Below are 20116 nucleotides of genomic sequence, written 5' to 3' on the forward strand. Positions count from 1 at the left end.
CATCACAACCCTGGAAGGTAGATCTTATTATTATCCCATTTTTACAATTGAGGAAACTAAGCAAGGAAACTAAAATTAGTCCATAGGTTAAATAGCTCATAAGTATCTGAGGCTCCATTTGAACTCAAGTGTTCCTGCTTCCAGGTCTGTGTTCTACCCACTGGGCCACCCGGTCATCTGAACTGGCTGTGATCTCACTTCTCCAAGATTTAGCTTTCATGACAGGGGAAACTCAGAACAGCTCTAAGTTTGGTGTCAAGGACAACAATCAATCATTCTTCCTCACAAACTGTCCCTTCCTTAGTGGCCCTCATTAGAGGCAGAATTCTGGGCTGGTTGTAAAATCATATGAACCAGTATAATAGTCTCAGTTTTCTTTTCACTCTGGCCATGGTTGGTCTCATGTAGGCACTGACAAGCAAATGTGTAGCCAAAGAAGCGTGATTGGGAAGGTGAGAGTCCTGGAGACCGTTACATTCAAGGAACAATTAAAACAACTAGAGATATTTAGCCTGAAGAAAAGATGACTTAGTTGGGGGACATGATAGCTTTCTTCAATCATTCAAAGGCAGTCATGTGGAAGAGAGACTCCATTTGTCCTGAGTGACCCTCTGGGACAAAAGTAAGAAGCTGCTGGGAGACGGATTTGGGCTGAGGAAAAGAGAAAACTTCCTAACAATTAGAGCCATTCCAAGGCACAGGGCTTGCTTTAGGAAATAGTAGGCATTCATTCCACTAGATGACTTCCCAGAGTCTAAGTGAGCCCTTTTAGAGGACATTGGAGAAGTTATTTCAGTTGACTCTTGGGTTGGACTGAATGACCTCTAATGACCCTGGGCTCGGAGATTCTAAGATTTTGTAATGAAAGGGAGTAGCTTCCAAGACTACTGCTGCTGCTGCTGCTGTTGCTGCTACTTCAATTACTATTACTACTGCTTGTTTCTACTGCTGCTGCTCACTTCTAATATGACTACTATTGTTGCTGTTGCTGCTACTTACTGCTGCTATTACAACTACTACTGCTACTGCTACTACTTCTATTACTATTGCTACTACTACTGCTACAGCTGTTGCTGCTATTACTATTACTGCTGCTGCTGCTGCTACAATTATAACTACTGCTGCTACTGCTACTGCTACTACTTTACTATTGCTACTATACTGTTACAGCTGTTGCTGCTATTGCTGCTGCTGCTATTACAATTACTAGAACTACTGCTGCTACTGCTACTGGTGCTACTTCTACTATTATTGCTACTATTACTGCTACAATTGTTGCTGCTATTACTAATACTGCTGCTGCTGCTATAATAATTACTACAATTACTACTGCTGTAACTGCTACTGCTACTACTTCTACGACTATTGCTACTACTATTGTTATAGCTGTTGCTGCTATTGCTGCTGCTACTACAATTACTACTGCTGCTACTGCTACTGTTACTACTTCTACTACTGATACTACTACTGCTACAGCTGTTGCTGTTATTACTAACACTGCTGCTGCTATTACAATTACTACAACTACTACTGCTGCTACTATAACTACTGTTGTTACTGCTATTACTTCTATTACTATTGCTACATTTGTTGCTGATATTACTAATACTGATGCTACTGTTGCTACTGCTACTACTTCTATTACTATTGTTACTACTACTGCTACATCTGTTGCTGCTATTACTAATACTGCTGCTGCTATTGCTGCTGCTGCTATTACAATTACTATAACTACTGCTGTTACTGCTACTACTTCTACTATTACTGCTACAGCTATTGCAGCTATTGCTGTTGCTGCTACTACAATTACTACAACTACTACTGTTGCTACTGCTATTATTTCTATTACTATTGCCACTGCTATTGCTATATCTGTTGCTATTGCTGCTTCTGCTACTACAACTACTATTACTGCTGCTAGTATAACTACTGCTGTTACTGCTATTGCTACTACTTCTATTGCTATTGCTACTACTACTGCTACAGCTGTTGCTGCTATTACTAATACAGCTACTGTTATTATTGTTGCTACTACTACTACTACTATTCCTACCACCACCACTATTACTACTACTATTGCTACTACTACTGATGCTACCACCATTACGGCTATTACTGCTGCTACTACTACTATTGCTGCTACTACTACTACAACTATTACTTCTGTTGCTACTACTGCTGCTACTAATGATCACATTCCTAATTGCTTCTGAAATTCTTGCTTAGACGCATACTGGTTTCCCTTAGACCCCAGTAATGTGGTGTGGTACATAGGACACTAGGCTAAGTCAGGTAGGCATTTATTTGTAGGACTCTTTCCCATCCATTAGGTAGAAGAAGAGGCAGTTTGGTATGGTAGATAGGGCACTGTACTTAGAGTAAAGAAGACCTAAAATTCTGCTTGACCCTGGCCAAGTCATTTAATCTCTATAAGTTTCAGTTTCTCCATCTGTACAATGTGACAGCTGGATTTGAGGGTCTCTAAGATCTCTTCCAGTTCTAAAATTATGGTCCTACTATCCTATAATTGAAACCCCCAGACCACTGGAGACTCAGCATCCTTCATCTGGTTTATGAGGAATTTAGGTGTTTGACCTCATCACTCAATCATGGAGGAATAAACAGATTAGGAAAGAGAGGGAACTCCATTAAATGATTCAGCCATCCATCAATTCACTTCAATGTAGGCAGGGAAATATGTTATTGCTATTTCAACATCCTGCTTACTGTTACTTATTAGTTAAAATTTTAATTATATGAATTGAGCAGGAACATGTCACCAGGGATGCTAACTAATTAGAAATTAAGGAAGGGACTATAGATCTGAGATCCTGAATTGATTCCACCAAAAAAATTGAGGTAACAGGAAATTAGCTTTTAACTTGTTAGTTTACAAAAAGAACTTTGTAGAACTTGGATAATTAAAGATTCTGGAAGGAGTCACTCAGGTTGGTGATGTGAAACTAAGCCACCACCATGTGAAGTTGCAAAGTTGTGCTGTAGAATACCCAGAAGGAAAGGAAATACAAAATCATGGAGCTCAGAAGGACTTCAGATGCCACAGAGCCCAATCTGGACCTAAACATGTCTACAACATAGTCAATAAGTGCTCATCCAAATTTTGTTTCAACATCTCTATTGAAGGAGAGTTCACTGCCTCCCCAAGTACCCCATTCCACATTTGGATAGCTCTAAATCTTAAAGTTTCTCTTATATTTTTAATTTGTCAGTCAATAAACATTTATTAAGCAGTTACTGTGTACCGGGCACCATGCTCAGCACTAGGAATCCAAAGAAGGCAAAAAGACAATTGCTGCCCTTGAGCTCACCAACTAAATCTAAAATCCTAAAAGACAAGAAAAGCAATCACTGAATTAAATGAAAAGGGCACTGGCTCTAAAGAGAAAGGGCTTGAGTTCAAATCCCACTACTCATCTTCACCACTCCTTGTTCCTTTATTCCGTCACACTTCCAGATCCTTGAGAGCAGGTTCCTTTATTTTGTTTAGTTTTGATTTGATTTTGCCTTTCTTATCATCCCCACTGTTTTTACCACAGTGCCTGGCATACGTGTTTAATAAATGATTGTTGATTTGTGACTTGACTTTAAAATTAAACATTTGGACAAGATGGCATTTGAGGTCCCTGCAGTTCTAAATCTCTGATCTTGGGACCCCAAATATATTCACGGAATAAAGATATGTTGCCATGTGATGTTTTAAAATATCAATATGACTGATGCAAATTCATACCTAACACTGTTTCCAAGAATAGTGACAACACGGGAATTCTCTCACCCACCTCCCTTCCTGAACTTGGCTGATCCAGAATTCCATTTGCCAACTTATTTTCTTCTTGTCTATTAATTGCTGTTTTCAAAACTTGACTTGGACACTATAAATATTCTTGGCCGGCTACTTTGTAAGTATTTTTCCATCAGCCACAAGTATGATACCTATTTATCTTCCGGAGGCGAGCACAGTTGAAATGATCTGGCTGTGCCACAAGGCAGACAGCCATTTCATGCCCTGTTAATTCCTAATGTGGTAACTACAATATCATTCCTACTTTAAAAAGAGGGTTAAAAAAATCTGTTGCTTAAGTGTCCAAATAAAGAACATGATTTCTAATTAAGCCAAGCCCAAAAACATTCACCTTTTTGTATTGTGGTCCCTGTAATGGGGGAGGGCTTCAAAAACCAAGGTTATAAATCACAATTTTTTAAGCCATTAATTCTTTCTAGGTCATAGGTAGAGGTCACTAAGATGCCAATGAACTTTCTCATCTTAGCTGACTATCCAGCTGCAACTGAGCTTTGTGCTCAATCACCCCCATCTGAAGCTTCACCAAGGCATGGATGTGCCCCGAAATCCTTGGCAGCATTACGTAACAATGAGTGCTGGTCTAAAAGATCATTCTGATTTATGGGCTACATCAGTCAACCTCTCTGAAACTCAGTTTATTTATCTTGAAAAGAGAATAATAATAATAATTAATAATAGCACCCATAGTATAGGGCTATTCAGTTCGATATCCACCATTGATTAGCTTCCCATTATGTGTAACCATTGTGCTAAACAAGCTGAGGGGGGATGGATAGGAGAGAAAAGAAGGGAGGCAAGATCCTTTATTTACCTCAAAATGTGGTAGCTATTATTATTGTTATCATTTTTATTATGCTCAAAGGACAGGCTGATTTAGCCCAAGTACTGGCAGCAAGCTGGAAACGCTTCAAGCTTAGCCCCACTGACAGATTGCATGTTTGTGGTCCAAGGACCAGCCAAACTAAGTTTAGAGAGATTCATCCCCAGATTGGCTTCAAGGCAATAAATTTTTTTGGCCAGAGCAACTCTCGATGATTGTTTACCAAGTTAGACGGGCATTTCAATCTGTGCTGGTGGAAGGAGCATCTCCATTGGAGACAGCAGAGATTCTTGAAGCACAACTAGGTTTCCATTTGTGCAAATAATGAAACATAGGAACTGGTTGCATTATTCGAATTTGTACTGCATATTTCCATTACCCTGGAACCTGTGCCATATTTTACATCATAGCAACTTTAAATGGTACAAATTCAGATTCACGCAACCATTTTACGAAAGTCATTATTCTCCCTAATGAGGACCTAGCCAAATTAAAGCAATACCCTAGGCTCGTGGATCTCTCTCTTCCCGTGGCCAGGACAAGGTTAGGGGTGAAGGAGGGGCAGAGTGTGAGTGTCTGTGTGAGAGTATATCTGTGTCTATACGCGCTGAACAATAGGATATGAATCCATCAGAATGTTTCAGTCAATGTGAGAGAGCTTGCTAATAATAACTGAACTCAGGTAGTTGAAAATCCATTGCCTATGCCACTAAACAAGTGTGAAAACTTCCTGAGGAAGAACCCGGAGGTGTGCTCGACAGGAAAATACCCTACCTGGATTCAGATTTAAACAGTAAATTAGAATACCCACTATGGTCACAGAACTGAAAGATGGCCCCTGACATCAACCCAATCTGAAAAGGAATCCTTACTATGGCAACCCTAAGAAGAGGGTATTCAACCCTCTAGAAAATCTACTGCTGATAGAATGGAAGCACAGCTCCCTGTTTTCCTTGGGCACTGATCTTTGAGGGCATTGCTTCATTTCTGGCTTTGTATCCTCAGTGCCTCGTACACATAGTAGGTGCTCTCTTTCTGATTGATTAACCGATTGCCTCAAATGATGTCCCAGTCCACTTTTTCTTACAGCAATCCTAGTTGTTAGGATATTCTTTCTTGAGATGGATTCTCACTCTTCTCAATTTCCAATCATTATTTCCTAGCTCTGTCCTCTGGAGCCAAAGAGAACAAGTTTGACACGAGTCCTCCCTTCTCCCATCTACCATTTGTTCATGTACATCCTGAAATTACTTGGCATTTATTTATCTATGTTTACACATCACCCACCATAGAACACCAGAATTCACGAAGGCAAGAGCTTTTTTTGTCTCTGTAGCTCCAACTTCAAGCACAGTGTCTGGCCGATAGAAGTTGCATAATAAATGCTTCTTGAATTGAATTTCTGCATCTGAATCCTCCAAATCATCAAATGCTCCCCCTGAGTCTTCTCCAGGCTACACATACCCATTCCCTTTAACTCATGTTCATACATGATCTGAACTCAAGATCCTTGGTTGCCCTCTTTCAGGCACTACTCAGATCATCAATGTCTTTCATAAAATATATCATCCATGGAAAAGCTGAATGGAGCTACTTTCTTAAATTTGTTGTTTTTAAACATTTGCACATAATAGATTTTTGATTTATACAAAACAGGGATTTTTTGGTTCTTTGAACACAGAAATGATGTTTGTTAGTGCTTATCAAGTATTTAATAATGAAGAAAATGTTTTCTTTTTTCTTTTTCTTGCTGAGGTATTTGGGGTTTAGTGACTTGCTCAGGGTCACACAGCCAGGATGTGTTAAGTGTCTGAGACCAGATTTGAACTCACGTCCTCCTGACTTCAGGGCTGGTGCTCTATCCACTGCACTACCTAGCTGCCCCTAGCAGAAAATATTTTCAAATAAGATATGTCACTCCCATTAGCTAACATTTATTAAGCATCTACTATGTAATAGGTATCCTGATAGAGGTGGGAAATAAATGCAGAAAAAGATGAAACAGACCCTGCCCTCAAAGGGCTTAATTAAAGCTTCAAAAGGGCAACCCCAGACTAGAGCAAAGTATGGAGGGACTATTAGCGTCTTATTCCGAAAAGCTGGTTTCTCTTAATGCAGTTCAAGGTCACATCTCCATTGGAGCTTAAGTCAAACTGGCTACTTTTAAACAGACTCTTAACACTGCCCATCTTCCAAGAGGAATAATGGTTCTGTTCTGAGATTAGGGCTTTCGCTGCAGGGCGCGTATATCCAGAGCCAGCAACCAGGCTCTGGTGGCACAGTGGGCATGGTGGGAAGGCAAGATGGAACACCGTCACTTTGAGGGAAGAAGCAAGAAGACCAGACGCACAACAGCCCCTTAGGCTCCCCCAGCCGCCATTGCGACAGATGATTCCTCTGTGAAGTTAAAAGGAGGCCCTTCCGAGCTCAGCTCGGGGAGAAACAACAACTCTCGCCGCCTTCACCCAGCTCATTAGACCATATGGCCCCAGCGATATCAGGGGAAGTGGAGATGCTTTATAGTCTACCGCCTGTTCTCAGGAAAACTTCCAAAACTTCCCCCACAAGTGCCAGTTATCAGCCTCGCTGAGCTGAAGAGACCCAGGCAGGAGGAAAATTCCTGAGTCATGCTGAGGGTTCATCTTGAAAAACTTTGACACAGAAACTATCCCGGCTGCTGCCAATCTGCCAGTTTTTCCTCCCCTCTGGACCCCTGAGTCCCAAGAACCACAGGTAATGTAGACTCCAGAGCTCGCTTCTCTTCAGCTTAAAGAAGGGCCTAACAAATGGTGAGCTGCCATCATTCTAGCTTCAAAATCTAAGGGGCTTGCCTCCACATCAACCCCAACATCAGTGTCCTTTGGAGATGCTCTGGGTTTTCAGATATCTAGAATCCTCTCAAAAGGAAGTACTCCCCTGATTGGCCGGGAACCGGCCCTGACCTGAAGAAAACCACTTAGGAAATTCAACCAAAAAACCATCCAAGTTCATGCCTTTTTCATCTGAGAAAGGCAGGCCCCATGGCAGAGATAATCACCTGGACAGCATTTTTGCCTGTCTGTCTTCCTTGTCGATGAACAAGGAAGGATGAACAAGTTGCTGGTTCGGGTTTTTGTGTGTGGATTTTTTTTTTTAATATGTTTTCACCATCTGTGTCAGGGAACATAGTTTACACGGAGGATGCGTATGGTGAGCTGCATCCAGAAGCCCTCGTGCTCACGTACAGCCCACTGGTATTTTCCCATTTCCATTTCCAGCGTGGTTTTTGGATAGAAGACTCAAGCAGATGTTTCCCCACTGTCACAGAGTACGCATGCCAAATGAAAGGCTCACTGTGGGAGAGGAAGCTTCCACCGCTCAAAGTGGAGCTCATACATTATATGGGAAATGTTCCACTGAGCTGGGGTTTCTTACAGGGGGAGAAAGAGCGATTCCTGCCCTGGAAACCCGGCCCTCTGCTATGTATTTGATATTATTCATATATACACACACATATATGTGGGTATACATGTATTCATGTGTATAAATACATGCATATATGTGTGTGTGTGTATTTTTTAAAACAAAGAGACAGTATAATGCAGAGAAAATAGTCCCAGATCGGGAGTGATAGGTTCAAATCCATCTCTAGTCTCTCCTTTGAAGCCTTGTTCCAAGAAGTCTTCCTGGACTGCTGGATTTTTGTCTCCACTCCCAGAACACTATTTCTCATTTAACATGTCACATTCCTTATTTTGTGTTGTTAATTATCTTTTTGTGAGTTTCTGTGAGGTCTGACTTCAATTAGACTTTAGCCTTCAAGAGGGCAAGGACTCTCTGTTTTATCTAAATTGAATCTCACCCCCAAGTAATTTGCCTTCAGTGAATTGCTTGTTTAACAAATGCAAATCTACAATTCACTGAATAAGCAACAGTTGCTCAACATTCTCTAATAAGCATTTTCGGGACCTACTGTGCACGGTTATGCTAAGTGCTGGAGAATACAAAGAAAGAAAAGAGATATTTATGGTTTTTTAGTTCTCAAGGAGCTCACAGCCTGATAAAGGCAACAACAGGAAAGCAACTATGTAAATATTTGATATAAACAAAATAAATTGGAGATAGTATCAGAGGAAGGCATTAGTATTAAGAAGAATTGGGAAAGGGGTCTTGCAAAAAGGTGGGATGTTGGGTGGGACCTGGAAGGAAGACAAAAGATAGAAATGGAAAAAGGGAGGGAGGAAGGGAGAAGAGAAGGAGGGAAGGAGAAAGGAAGGGAGGGAGAGAGGGAAGAAGGAAGAAAGGAAGAGAGGGAGGAAAGGAAGGAAGAAGGGAGGAAGGAAGGAAGGAAGGGAGGAAGGAAAGAAGGAAGGAAGGAAAGAAGGAAGGAAGGAAAGAAGGAAGGAAGGAAGGAGAAGGGGAGGAAAGGAAGGCATGGGGCAATGAGGCTGATGAAGAACAGTGAAAATTCTTGGAGTTTGGAGATGAAAGCAGATGATACATCTTGTCCCAAGTAACAGAAAGTAGAGTGATGTCACTTTATCTCGGAGTATGTGGTGACATGTAGGGGTAAGGGCTTTAAAAGCCAAACAGAGGGTTTTATTTTTGATCCTGGAGGTGATAGGAAGTCACTGATTTTATTGACACAGTCAAGCCTGAATTTTAGGAAAATCAACTTGAAAACTGAGAAGAGGATAGATTGGAGTAGGAAGAGGCAAGAGGAGCAATCAGCAGGCTTTGGCAATAGTACAGCCTTGAGGTGATGGGGAGCTGTATAAGAATTGTGGTGCTATCAGAGGAGAGAAGGGAGTATATGGAGGAGATGTTGTGAAGATAGAAATTGTGGAACTTGGAAATGGGATATGATGGATGAGAAGTATTGAGCATATTACCTAGCTTGAGACCCCAAATGACTAGGAGGACGATGTTGCCTTGACAGTAATTGAGAAGGTTGCAAGAAGGAGAGGATTGGGGCTGGGTGGTCAGTGGGGTTAATAAATTCAATTTTAGACTCACTGAGCCTAGATGTCTAATCCATATCCAGTTTGAGATGTCTGATTGGCAGCTGGAGATGCGCGATTGGAGGTCAGAAGTTAAATAGATCCAAGGATCATTTTCATAGAGATGATGGCTGAATCTATGGGAGCTGATGAGATTATAAAACAAAATACACAAGAGGGTACAAGAGAGACTTGGTGGAGGCCCAAAATGAGTAGATATGACTTGGCTGAAGATCCAGCAAAGAAAGACTAAGAAGGAGTGATCAGGAAGATAAAAGAAGGACAAGAGAAAGCAATATCTCAAAAATCTAAGAGCAGAAAGGATTCAGTGATGTCAAAGGCTACACAGAGGTCAAGAAGTGTGAAGGCTGAGAAACAACCCTTCGATTAGACAATTAAGAGATCATTAATAATTTTGAAGAGACTGTTTTCAAAGGATAAAATTCAATATAAATATAAAACCTTCCATTTAAGTTCAGAAAGGTCAACTTCACAAGTACAAGATGGGAAAGACATGCTTCTATAGCAATTTGTCTGGGAAAGTTACAAAGATTTTGGAAGATCTTAAACTCAATGAATTGTTGTTTGGTCATTTTTAATGACATCTGACTCTTCATTTGGGATATTTTTGGGAAAGATACTGGAAAGGTTTGCCATTTCCTTCTCCAGCTCAATTTATCTATGAGGAAACTGAGGTAAACAGGGCTCCACTGAGGGTTCTGCCTAAGATGACACAGCTATAGTAAGTGTCTGGGGTTGGATTTGAACTCAGGTGTTTCTGACTCCAAGTCCAGTGCCTATGGGACCACCCACCTGCCCTATATGATGTGACATAATATGACATCCTAAAAAAGCTAATACTATTGTAGGTGATGTTAAGATAGACATAACTTTCATACATAAATATAAGTTCTCTCCATTCTGTCCTAATCAGATCACATCTGCAGAAAATGTGATCCATTCTTGGCACATCAATTTAGGGATGTTAATAAGAAGAACATCCAAGAAAAGGAAAGTAAGACAGGGAAGGAACATGACTCCACTTTTTATGTCAATAGTTTGAGGGAAATGAAGGAGATCTGAAAGGCACACAAGAGCCATCTTCAAATATCTAAGGGATATTTGTTTGGTCCCAGAGGGTAGGGTCGGGAGCCAGGGATAGAAGGTGAATGTAGGTTTTCTAAGGGAAAAAAATTCCAAAAAAATAACTCATCTTGATATATCAACAAGGTTTGCAAAGCACTTTGTAGATAAGATCTCAGTTCTCAATCAGAGATGTCAAAAACTGAGTTGAACTTCCTCCAGAGGTAGGTAAATCCCTCGTTTACATGCCTTCAAGCTGAGGCTGGATAGCTATTGATTGGGCATTTTGTTGGCACGTGATCTCTTTTGGGAATTTCAGTTATTCAATCAACAAGCATTTAATTAAGCACTTACTGTGTGCTAAGTATTAGAAATGCCAAGAAAGGCAAAAAGCAATCTCTGTGTTTGAGGGTCTCGTGAGCTATTAAATGAGACAATGTTTGAAATACCACCTTCATTTAAAATCTACACAAGATCATCTGAGAGGATCGGGAAGGTACTGAAGTGGGGAAGGGGAGGAAGATACAGGAAAGGCTTCTTGGAAAAGGGGGACCTTGGCAAGGAAGACAGAAGGGAGAACATTTCTGGGTTCGATGAATAGGCAGTGAAAAGGAATCAAGTTAGGAAATGGAGTATCGTGTGTGGGAGGTAACAAGTAGCTCAATCCTGTGGCATTTGCAGGGTAATCATGTGGAAGAAGACTGAGATGGTGGGAAGAGGATTATGGAGGATCTAAATGATAGAGGAGTTTCTATTTGATCCAGAAGATAAATGGGAGCCACTAGAGTTTATTAAATAGAGAGACCAGAAAAATCACTTTGGCAGGTGAATGAAGGACTGATTGAAGGGGAGAAAGACTTGAAATAGGGAAACTGATCAGATGTCTATTGAAATGGTACCCATTGGTGGGACAAGGGACTGCATCACAGTAATGATGTCTGAATGGAGGAAAAAGGCAATGTATACTGGGGATGTTGAGGAGAAACAATAGGATTTGGTAACAGATAGGGAGCACATGGGGATTCAAGGGTGTCAAGATTGCTATGTAGGATTGCAAGGGAATGGACTGGACGAGGTAGCCTTTGGGGTCCTTCCAAATGAAAATTCCACAATTGTGCTTTTCTCCTCTATAAAAAGAGGGGATACAATCACTTTCAGGTTTAAGTAATCCTCAAAAGTTCCTGTAGACCCAGTCACAGCTGAAAGAGATCTTACATACCCTTGAGCCAACTCAGTTATTTTTAAAGGAGGAAAATGGAGTTCAGAGAAGGGACACTCTATTTAAGGGTAAACATCTAGAATCATCAAATCTCAGAGTGAGAAGAAAATCATAGAGGTTTTAAGAGACATACGAAGAAACCAAAGGGTCAAGTTGTTTCATCTATCTGAACTAAAATGAACCTCTGCCTCCCCATCAATAAAATGAGAAAGGGACACTGTGTACTGTCACTGGAGAGAAGTGGCCTGTATTTTGTACTTCATCTACAGGGTTCTTGGGAGGATACAAGGAGATGATTGATCCAAGTAAATCATTTTGCAGACCTCAATGTTCTGTAGAAAGATAAGCTCCTTGAGGGCAGGGGCTGTTTCACTTTGTAAAAGTTAATTGGTATTAATTGACTAAATGAGAATGGAATACACCAACAGTATCAGGGATGCTGCGATTTTATATGGTGAATGCCATTTGGGAGAACACACTAAATGAAGGCCCAAGCCAATAATATTAGAGAAAATCCCATAATCCCCCTTAGTCTCTGAAGAGGAGATAGAGCCAGCTGTGCTCTGAGAACTCAACCTGCCAGCTAGTCTAGGACTTGGGAGGGCCAGTCTAGAGTCTTCCTATATTAGTCCGTAGGTACATAGGTTCCATCTGTAAACCTTCAGCGGCAGGCAATAGGTACCCAATCTCCTTTGGAAGCCCTTACACTTTGGGACAGCTCTGATTGTGATAGAAATGAGATCAGAACACCGGTATAGACTTCCAACTCTCTTACCTCACACCATCATTAACAGGGAAGCAGGGGGGAATCAGAATCCTCTCCGAAGGGGGGACCACATTGGCAGGTGAGAGGTGGAGCTTCAGAGCTGAGCCCAGGGGCCATACTCAATGACTTCTGCTCACTGCTTCTATTCCACAATGGAAGCGAATTAGATTTGGAATCTGAGGAGCCAGTTTTGAATCCAGGTAAATCTTGGAATAATTATTTAATTTCTCTCTCTGAGCTGCATTTTCCTCCTGATTTTCCTCCATTCCAGCTGCAAAAATCTAGGACTCCATGGTCGTGTCATCTATGAGTTGGCTGCCTCCCCTCCTCCACCCCAAGTCAAAAGAAACACAATTCCCTGCGCACCTTTGCCTCCAGCCTCTACCTGGCCTGCTCAGGGAGCTGGCTTCCTGTCCAGATCATCCCCAGCATGCAGCCATACCCAACATGGATATCCATGGGAATCATTCCGGATCTCGCATATTTCTCCCTCCCACATGTTCTGTAGGCACCAGACTGCTGGTACTCTGTGTCTACACATTAGTCTGTGAGTGTGGGAGCTACAAATAACCCCAAACATAAATACTGCCTAAAAATAACCATAAGTCACCAGATTCCATTCAGTGACAATTCTAATTTATTACATAGGGGAAGAAAATGAATTCTGGGCCTTTCTCCCCACCCCCCCCTCCCCACCAGGCTTGGAAATACTGCAGAAGAAAAATTCCACAGTTATTCCTTACAATCCCCCCAAACCTGATTTACGTATTACTAAACATAAAATATGTTCAATACCTCCGGACCTAGCAAGTTCAGGAGCTGCTTGCTGGTTTGCTTTATTACGGATTCCAAAGCTTGATACTAATCTGGGGAAGGCATGACTCCATCCCCACAGGATCAGTCACCTTCTTCTTCATTGTCTGAGTCGTGCCATTCTCCATTACCTAACTGTGCTGTCCTAGCCTGGAGGGATCTACCCCAGCTGGCACATCTGGACATATCACTGCATTATTTTTGGCCTCCTACATCCCTAGCAGGATCAACTCGGGTAGACTGAAGAAAGTGGTCCCTTTGAAAAAACAGACCCCTGATGGACCCCATCCTTACTGTAACAATGGTGGTCGGCTCTCTTGGTTCTCTCAGTATTGAGAAACCTCCTAAGCTTGCTGCACAATCATTGGCCACCGTTCTGGAGGTGGGCTCCGAATTACTGTGTCATGGAGTAATCTGCATTTTAATGTCCCATGCAGTCAATTAAATCATGCTGTGCAAATGCAGAGCAGAGGAGAAAGAAGGGAAGCAGGAATTTCTCCTTTTCTTTGTTCATCATCATAAAGATTGTTATTAGGTGTTAAAAAAAAAAAAAAAAAAGCTCATAAAACAAAAGTTCTTCCTCTCTAGGGGGTGATCTAATAAGAGTCATTGGATGCTATTTTTAACAACCATAAAGCCTCATGATGAATGTTAAAGGAGCCGTCGTGACAGAGTGCATCGTGGGAAAGCTGCAGCAGATGAGGACAATCCGTTGGACTCAAGTGGGTTTAAAGACCAGAACTATCAATCCTGCCACCCCAGGATGCCGAAGGTGGGAAAGGATTCTGGGCTGTCCCTTTATCTCTCAGAGGGGTGAGAAACCACTCAAGGTCATGGACTACAAGCTGCTTGAGGGCAGACTTCATTGTTGGCTTTGTACAATGCCAGGGCAACCGACAGATGCTTAACAAATGCTTTATGGCTGTCTATCCCCAGATCCTGAATTTGTGCTTTTGAATGAATGACCAGATCCCAAGGGCTTAGTCCATATTTCTAATAAGTCGTTAGCCTAGGAACCCTTTCTGTGCCCTGTATTCTATATGGTAAGAATATTACCATATTCCTTATGGTAATTCATGAAGATCAGTGGAAGAAGGTTATGTGGGGGGAAAATAGACAGGAATGGGTCGGGAGGCCATGTTGGCAAGACCTGCTTTGACACATGGTTCACCCTACGCCATACCACAGAAAAAGAGGGGAAGAGGGAGAACCCTTCCTGAATTCTGGGGCAAAGAAAGTCTCCAAAACGTTAGGATGTTGGGGGCAAGTTTGCTACGGGAGATCACTAAAGAGAAGCTATGGAAAAAGTTCCAGGTAGGCCATTCCCCACTACACACTAAGCCATGTTGTATAGGGAGAAGGGGAAGAGAACAGAAACCCTTTCCTGTGATTTCATGGACGTAGGGAACTTCCTATACGGAATCTCCCTTTATCAAGTAAATCGACCCCTGATATAGTCTTAGAAAATTGTGTAGGACAACTATCTAACACTAAGTTAAATTATTTATTTAATCAAGTAATTTACTTACTTAAATTACAGATTTCACCTTGACAGGTTTTATTTGCCCGAGGTCCACAATCTACATGTGTCAGAAACGGAACTTGAACCAATCCTTCCCAACTCCAGAGTCTTGTATACACAATATTATGCTGCCTCATTATCTATAGAAAACTTAAGTCCTCGCAAGACTCTAACCAATCGTGTTAAAGACAAGATGTTTGCTTATAAAGTAGGCAAAACCAGTCTATCCTTGGGAGATGTAACGGCCCAATGTTCGTTTTCTTAGAGAAAGCAGGTTGTTAGCACATCAGCTCCTCTATGACATTTTAAAATTGTAAATGTACCCAGAGGCTATTATGTGATAAATTCAATAAATAATTCTGCCATAACCTTGCAAATCCCCAACCAGACACCGGCGGTTCTCTGGGAACAAGAGTAGTTTCAATAAAATCAAGTTCTACCAAAATATTAGTGGAGAATTTGAGGGAGGGAAAAAAAGAAAGAAAGGAATCAAACCGGGAACACAGCAAAGCCAGAATTTTTTCACCAGAGGTGACTGACATGGAATTCCTTCCAAGAAACCCTTCTGTCCATTTCAGGCAAGGAAATTCAATTTGCAGAATAAAAGGAAGCCCATGGGGTCCTTACCTCCACCCCCTGGACCTTCAGTTTCATGTGGTCCTCTCTGGTGGTTTTCCCATCTTTCCTCTTTTTCCAGCAATATCCATCTTTCCTATATTTCACCTTCTTCCTGTTGTAAAGGATCATGGAGCCATTCTGTGGTCTGAAAACAACAAACAGTTAAGTTAGCATGAGATGCTGGCAGGGGAGGGGATAAAATTTACGAAGAAAGATATTGTAGCCCAGTAAAAGTCTCTACAGAAAAGCAATATTCTACATTTGCTGGGACATAATTTTTCACCTTTTATTGTAGCTCCCTGGATTAACCATGTTTTATGGCTGGCCAAAAAAAAAAAAAAAAATTTGCTTGTGGATTTGGTAGCTAATGAATTAAATGTGTCAATGATGGGCTTAAGAAACATCCTCTTAGTAATACCCACCGTCTAATCAAGATATATGAGCCTCGGTCTGAGCTATGGGCTGAAAAGTAAGCAAAACAGAAAAAGAAAGAGAAAGAAGCCAGGGGTATTTTTGGCAGCTGGTAATATCTTATCTCCCGGAGAAGGATTTTCTACACATCTTTTAATCCATCAACCCGTATTAGGAAATAAATAAATTGAACACTGAAGCTAGATGACGGTGTTAAGGGAAGGCCAACAGGAAAGGTAGTCGCCTGGCACAAACACCCCCTGATTCATTGTGTGCATTTAGATTACCACCAGATAAGAAACAGCATCTCCTGCCCTCCTTCCCAGCAAGTTAAAGTGCCCGATTCTTTCCCATTTAGGCTTTAACTGTCAGAAACCTGGTATATCTGGGGGTAAATATGGCTGTCCAGGACCATATTAGCATCGGGCCCCTACAAACCCATATTTCAAGAAAATCATTTTCCTGGTGGTTCTGGTCAAAAGCAAGTCTTTAATTTAGGTTCTTTTTTGTGGAGGGGGGAGAGTTGGGTTTTTTTTTAACAAAAAAAAATCCCTGAATTTACTAAAAAAAGAGCCCATGCATCACCCACAGACAGCACTACTGTAGATGGTTACAAAAATTTACAGTTCAACATTAGTCACAGTAATTTGGCTCTAGAACAGCGAGAATGGAGGGAAATAAAATACGGGGCCAGATGAGGGACAGAAGCCGAGATCAACAATTTCTACATTCAGGTTTTAGCAGGTGACAGCTGAGCTGAGCCTGAGATTGAATAACCAAAGAGAGTTAGTAAAAGAGAATTGGAGGGGAGGGGATGGAAAGAGGGTCAGAAAGGAAGGAGTGTATGATATGGGCCACTGAATTCCATATATCTTCCATGATCTCAGTCTGTTTGTAATTAGATCACAGAATTACAGAATCTTAGAGCTAGAAGGGAGTTTAATGACCATAGGCAGCCATATGGTACAGTGGATAGAGCCTTAGATCTGGATTCAAATCTTATTTACTAGCTGTGAGACCCAGGGCAAATCCTTTCCCAAATTCAGCTTCCTCATCTGTAAAATGGGAATGAAAAATAGAATATGTATCCCAGAAATATCATGAGACTCAAGTGATACAATGCATGCAAATTGCTTTGAAAACTTAGAGCACTAGTAAAAATACTGGCTGTGAGACCCTGTGCAAGTCCTCTCTCATATTCAGTTTCCTTATCTGTAAAATGGGAATGAAAATAGAATATGTATCCCAGAAATATCATGAGACTCAAGTGATACAATGCATGCAAACTGCTTTGAAAACTTAGAGCATTAGTAAAAATACTAGCTGTGGTTATTAGCCAAATATGGATCTAAGAATCCGCTCTCCATCATCCTTGACAAATGGTCTCTTATCTGGCCTTTACTTGAAGATTATCAATGAAGGTTGAAACCACTTTACCTCCTAAGATGGTTCATTTTGCTTTTGGATAGCTCCAATGGTAATGGTATGTTTGTCAATGTTTTCTTGAAGCCTAAATATGACTCTTCTCCAGATCTATGCACCGGCCCTGGTTCTGTCCCCTAGAGCTTTAGCCATCCAAAGACAGCTATCATGTCTCTTACTCCCAATCCTTTTTCTTCAGCCTCTTAAAAACCCTCAGTGGCCTTGAGGCCCATTCCCAACCTGGCTGCCCTCCCCTGTAGACTCCCCAATTTAGTGAGGTCCTTTCTGAACAGTGCCTCTAAGAAACCAGACTGACCCAATTAGGGCAGTGTATATCTATTTGTATCCTTGGTACCCAGCATAATACCTGGAATATAGTAGATCCTTAATAAATGACTGTTTATGGATTGATTGACTGCCTATCTGAAACATAGCATTTAAAAGTGAATATAATAATTTAGGTCTGGAACAGGGAATGTGCAAAATTAACCGTGGGGCTTCTAGCCAACCACATGTGGGGGAGTCTGCACTCTGGTATAAAGTAGCCATTCCTGGATGAACTTTTGGTCCTCCTCTGGTTTTCTGAGCAGCACGGGGAGAAGGGTGCTTCACCAACTTAAAAGAAGAGAAATGTTCTACTTTTTTCTTTCTTCAACCTATCAGGTAACATTATAGGAGAAGGAAGAATAGCTCACCCTACCTCCCACTATGGCCACCAAGTGGCCAAGAGCACATGACAGCTACAGATCATACAGTCATACAAGACATAACTTGTCTAAGTGAACCTGATACTAAATCCCTGGATACCTTTTTTGTGGTTTGTGTTTCCTTTCCAGAATAAGTGACAAAACATCATTCTCGAGATAGATATGTCCTGGTTTAAAGGTGACCTTGTGAGTTGGAAAGGGGCTGAATCCATCACACGAAACTGATTGGTGGCAAGGGAAATTTCCACATTGTAGAGAATGACCACTGGCAGGAGAATGGGTTCAAATTCTAGCTTAGATTGGCAGAAACCATAGACCAGGGAATAATGGACCATGGATAATAAGGGACAGAGCCAGAGTTTGGACACTGGTCCTATGAGTGCAAATCCAGAATTATTTCCATTACATCATATTTCTAAGCAACCCTGGGGATGGGGAAGGGAAACATCTAACCCTCAGAAAAGTAAAAGCAGGGAAACTCAACCTCTTTTTCTTTTTTTCTTAACAGCAGAACGTCCCAGAAGTAAGAAAATAAGTACTGCCTTTTATTAATCTTCCATTTTCAGTAAGTAAAAAATATGCCAGTGAGATGGCAGCTAATCACCGCTCCCTCCCCCCTCAATAGTGTCAACCAACAGTGCTAGGAAGACTAAACAGTGATTCCATTGGGAATGACAGACTCTCTACAGTGACTCCCAACACTTCATTGTTCTCTGATCAACCTGCAATTGGCTTGTGTCACTGCAGGATGGCACCTCCTTTTGTGTGTTCCCTCCCCTAAGTCTAATACAGACAAAAACAATCGGGACCCAACTGTGAACACCTGTCACAACTCTGTCATCTGACATCACTCATCTCTTGCTTCAAGAAGGCTGATATATTTTTAAAGCCATTCTTGTTCTCTGGAGCCTTGGAGGCTTGCAAGCTGGGGATGGGATGTACAAAGAGCCTACCCTTTTCCCCCCTTCTATTTTTCTGGGGCTCCTGGTCACCCTATAGAGCACAAACTGATGTTTATGGAGACAAGAATCTCCCAAAACCGTTCATTCATTGAGAAGTCCAATGCCCTTAACCCATCCCATTTATACAAAAAGAAGATAGATAAGTCTGTCCAGAGTAGACTGTCCCTCTACTGCCTATGGGTGTTCCCATAAGGAATTCTCAAAGAACTGATGATCTGAAGAGAGCAGAGCTGGATAATACCTGGAGTGGACCAAATACCAATTATTATGGTACAACCCTGAAGGAACCATTCTCTAGTGAGAAAGGCCCCTTTATTTATATTCCATTTCTTATACAGTGAGATGTGATTTATGTTTCTCTTTCCTGAAATCCCATCAATCAAGCAACAAAGATATATTAAGCACCTACTATTACACTTACTGTGCGAGGCATGGTGCTAGGCACTAGGGATACAAATACAAAGAATGAAACAGTTCCTATTCTCAAAGATGTTATGTTCTCATGGAGGAGGCAACACATATCCACATATCTGTACACAGAATAGATAAAAATGAATACAAATTGGTACAAAAGAGTTAGGGAGAGAAGACACTAGCAGTTAACAGAATCATCAAAGATTCCATTTAAATTAGAAAGTAATTAGAAATTACTTTCTATCTAAATTCCTACTGTCTGGCTCTGTCTATCTGTCTGTCTTCCTACCTACCTATTAAATATACATAAGCATATATCTAAAGCAGAGAGAGAGAAAGACAGAGAGAGAGAGAGAGAGAGACACACACACACACACACACACACACACACACAGAGAGAGAGAGAGAGAGAGAGAGAGAGACAGAGAGAGAGAGAGACAGAGAGAGAGAGAGACAGAGCCAGAAAGAGAGAGGGAAAGACAGAGAGAGACAGAGACAGGAAAACCTGAGTCCAAATATGGCTTCAGATACTAACTAGATGGGACTCTGGGAAAGTC

General features: G+C 41.4%; 1 protein-coding gene across 1 annotated transcript in view; it reads right to left on the reverse strand.

The window, feature by feature from the left end:
• CAMTA1 (calmodulin binding transcription activator 1) overlaps window positions 1–15785 on the reverse strand; it is a 694264-nt gene extending 678479 nt beyond the window's left edge. Inside the window, 1 exon segment of the mRNA XM_031961560.1 lies at window positions 15653–15785. Within this exon segment, the coding sequence (XP_031817420.1) occupies window positions 15653–15772 (120 nt within the window). The 5' untranslated portion in view covers window positions 15773–15785.
• Between the last annotated feature and the right edge of the window lie 4331 nt (window positions 15786–20116).

This window comes from Sarcophilus harrisii, chromosome 3 (assembly GCF_902635505.1).
Source record: "Sarcophilus harrisii chromosome 3, mSarHar1.11, whole genome shotgun sequence".
In the NCBI taxonomy this organism is placed as follows: Eukaryota; Metazoa; Chordata; class Mammalia; order Dasyuromorphia; family Dasyuridae; genus Sarcophilus; species Sarcophilus harrisii.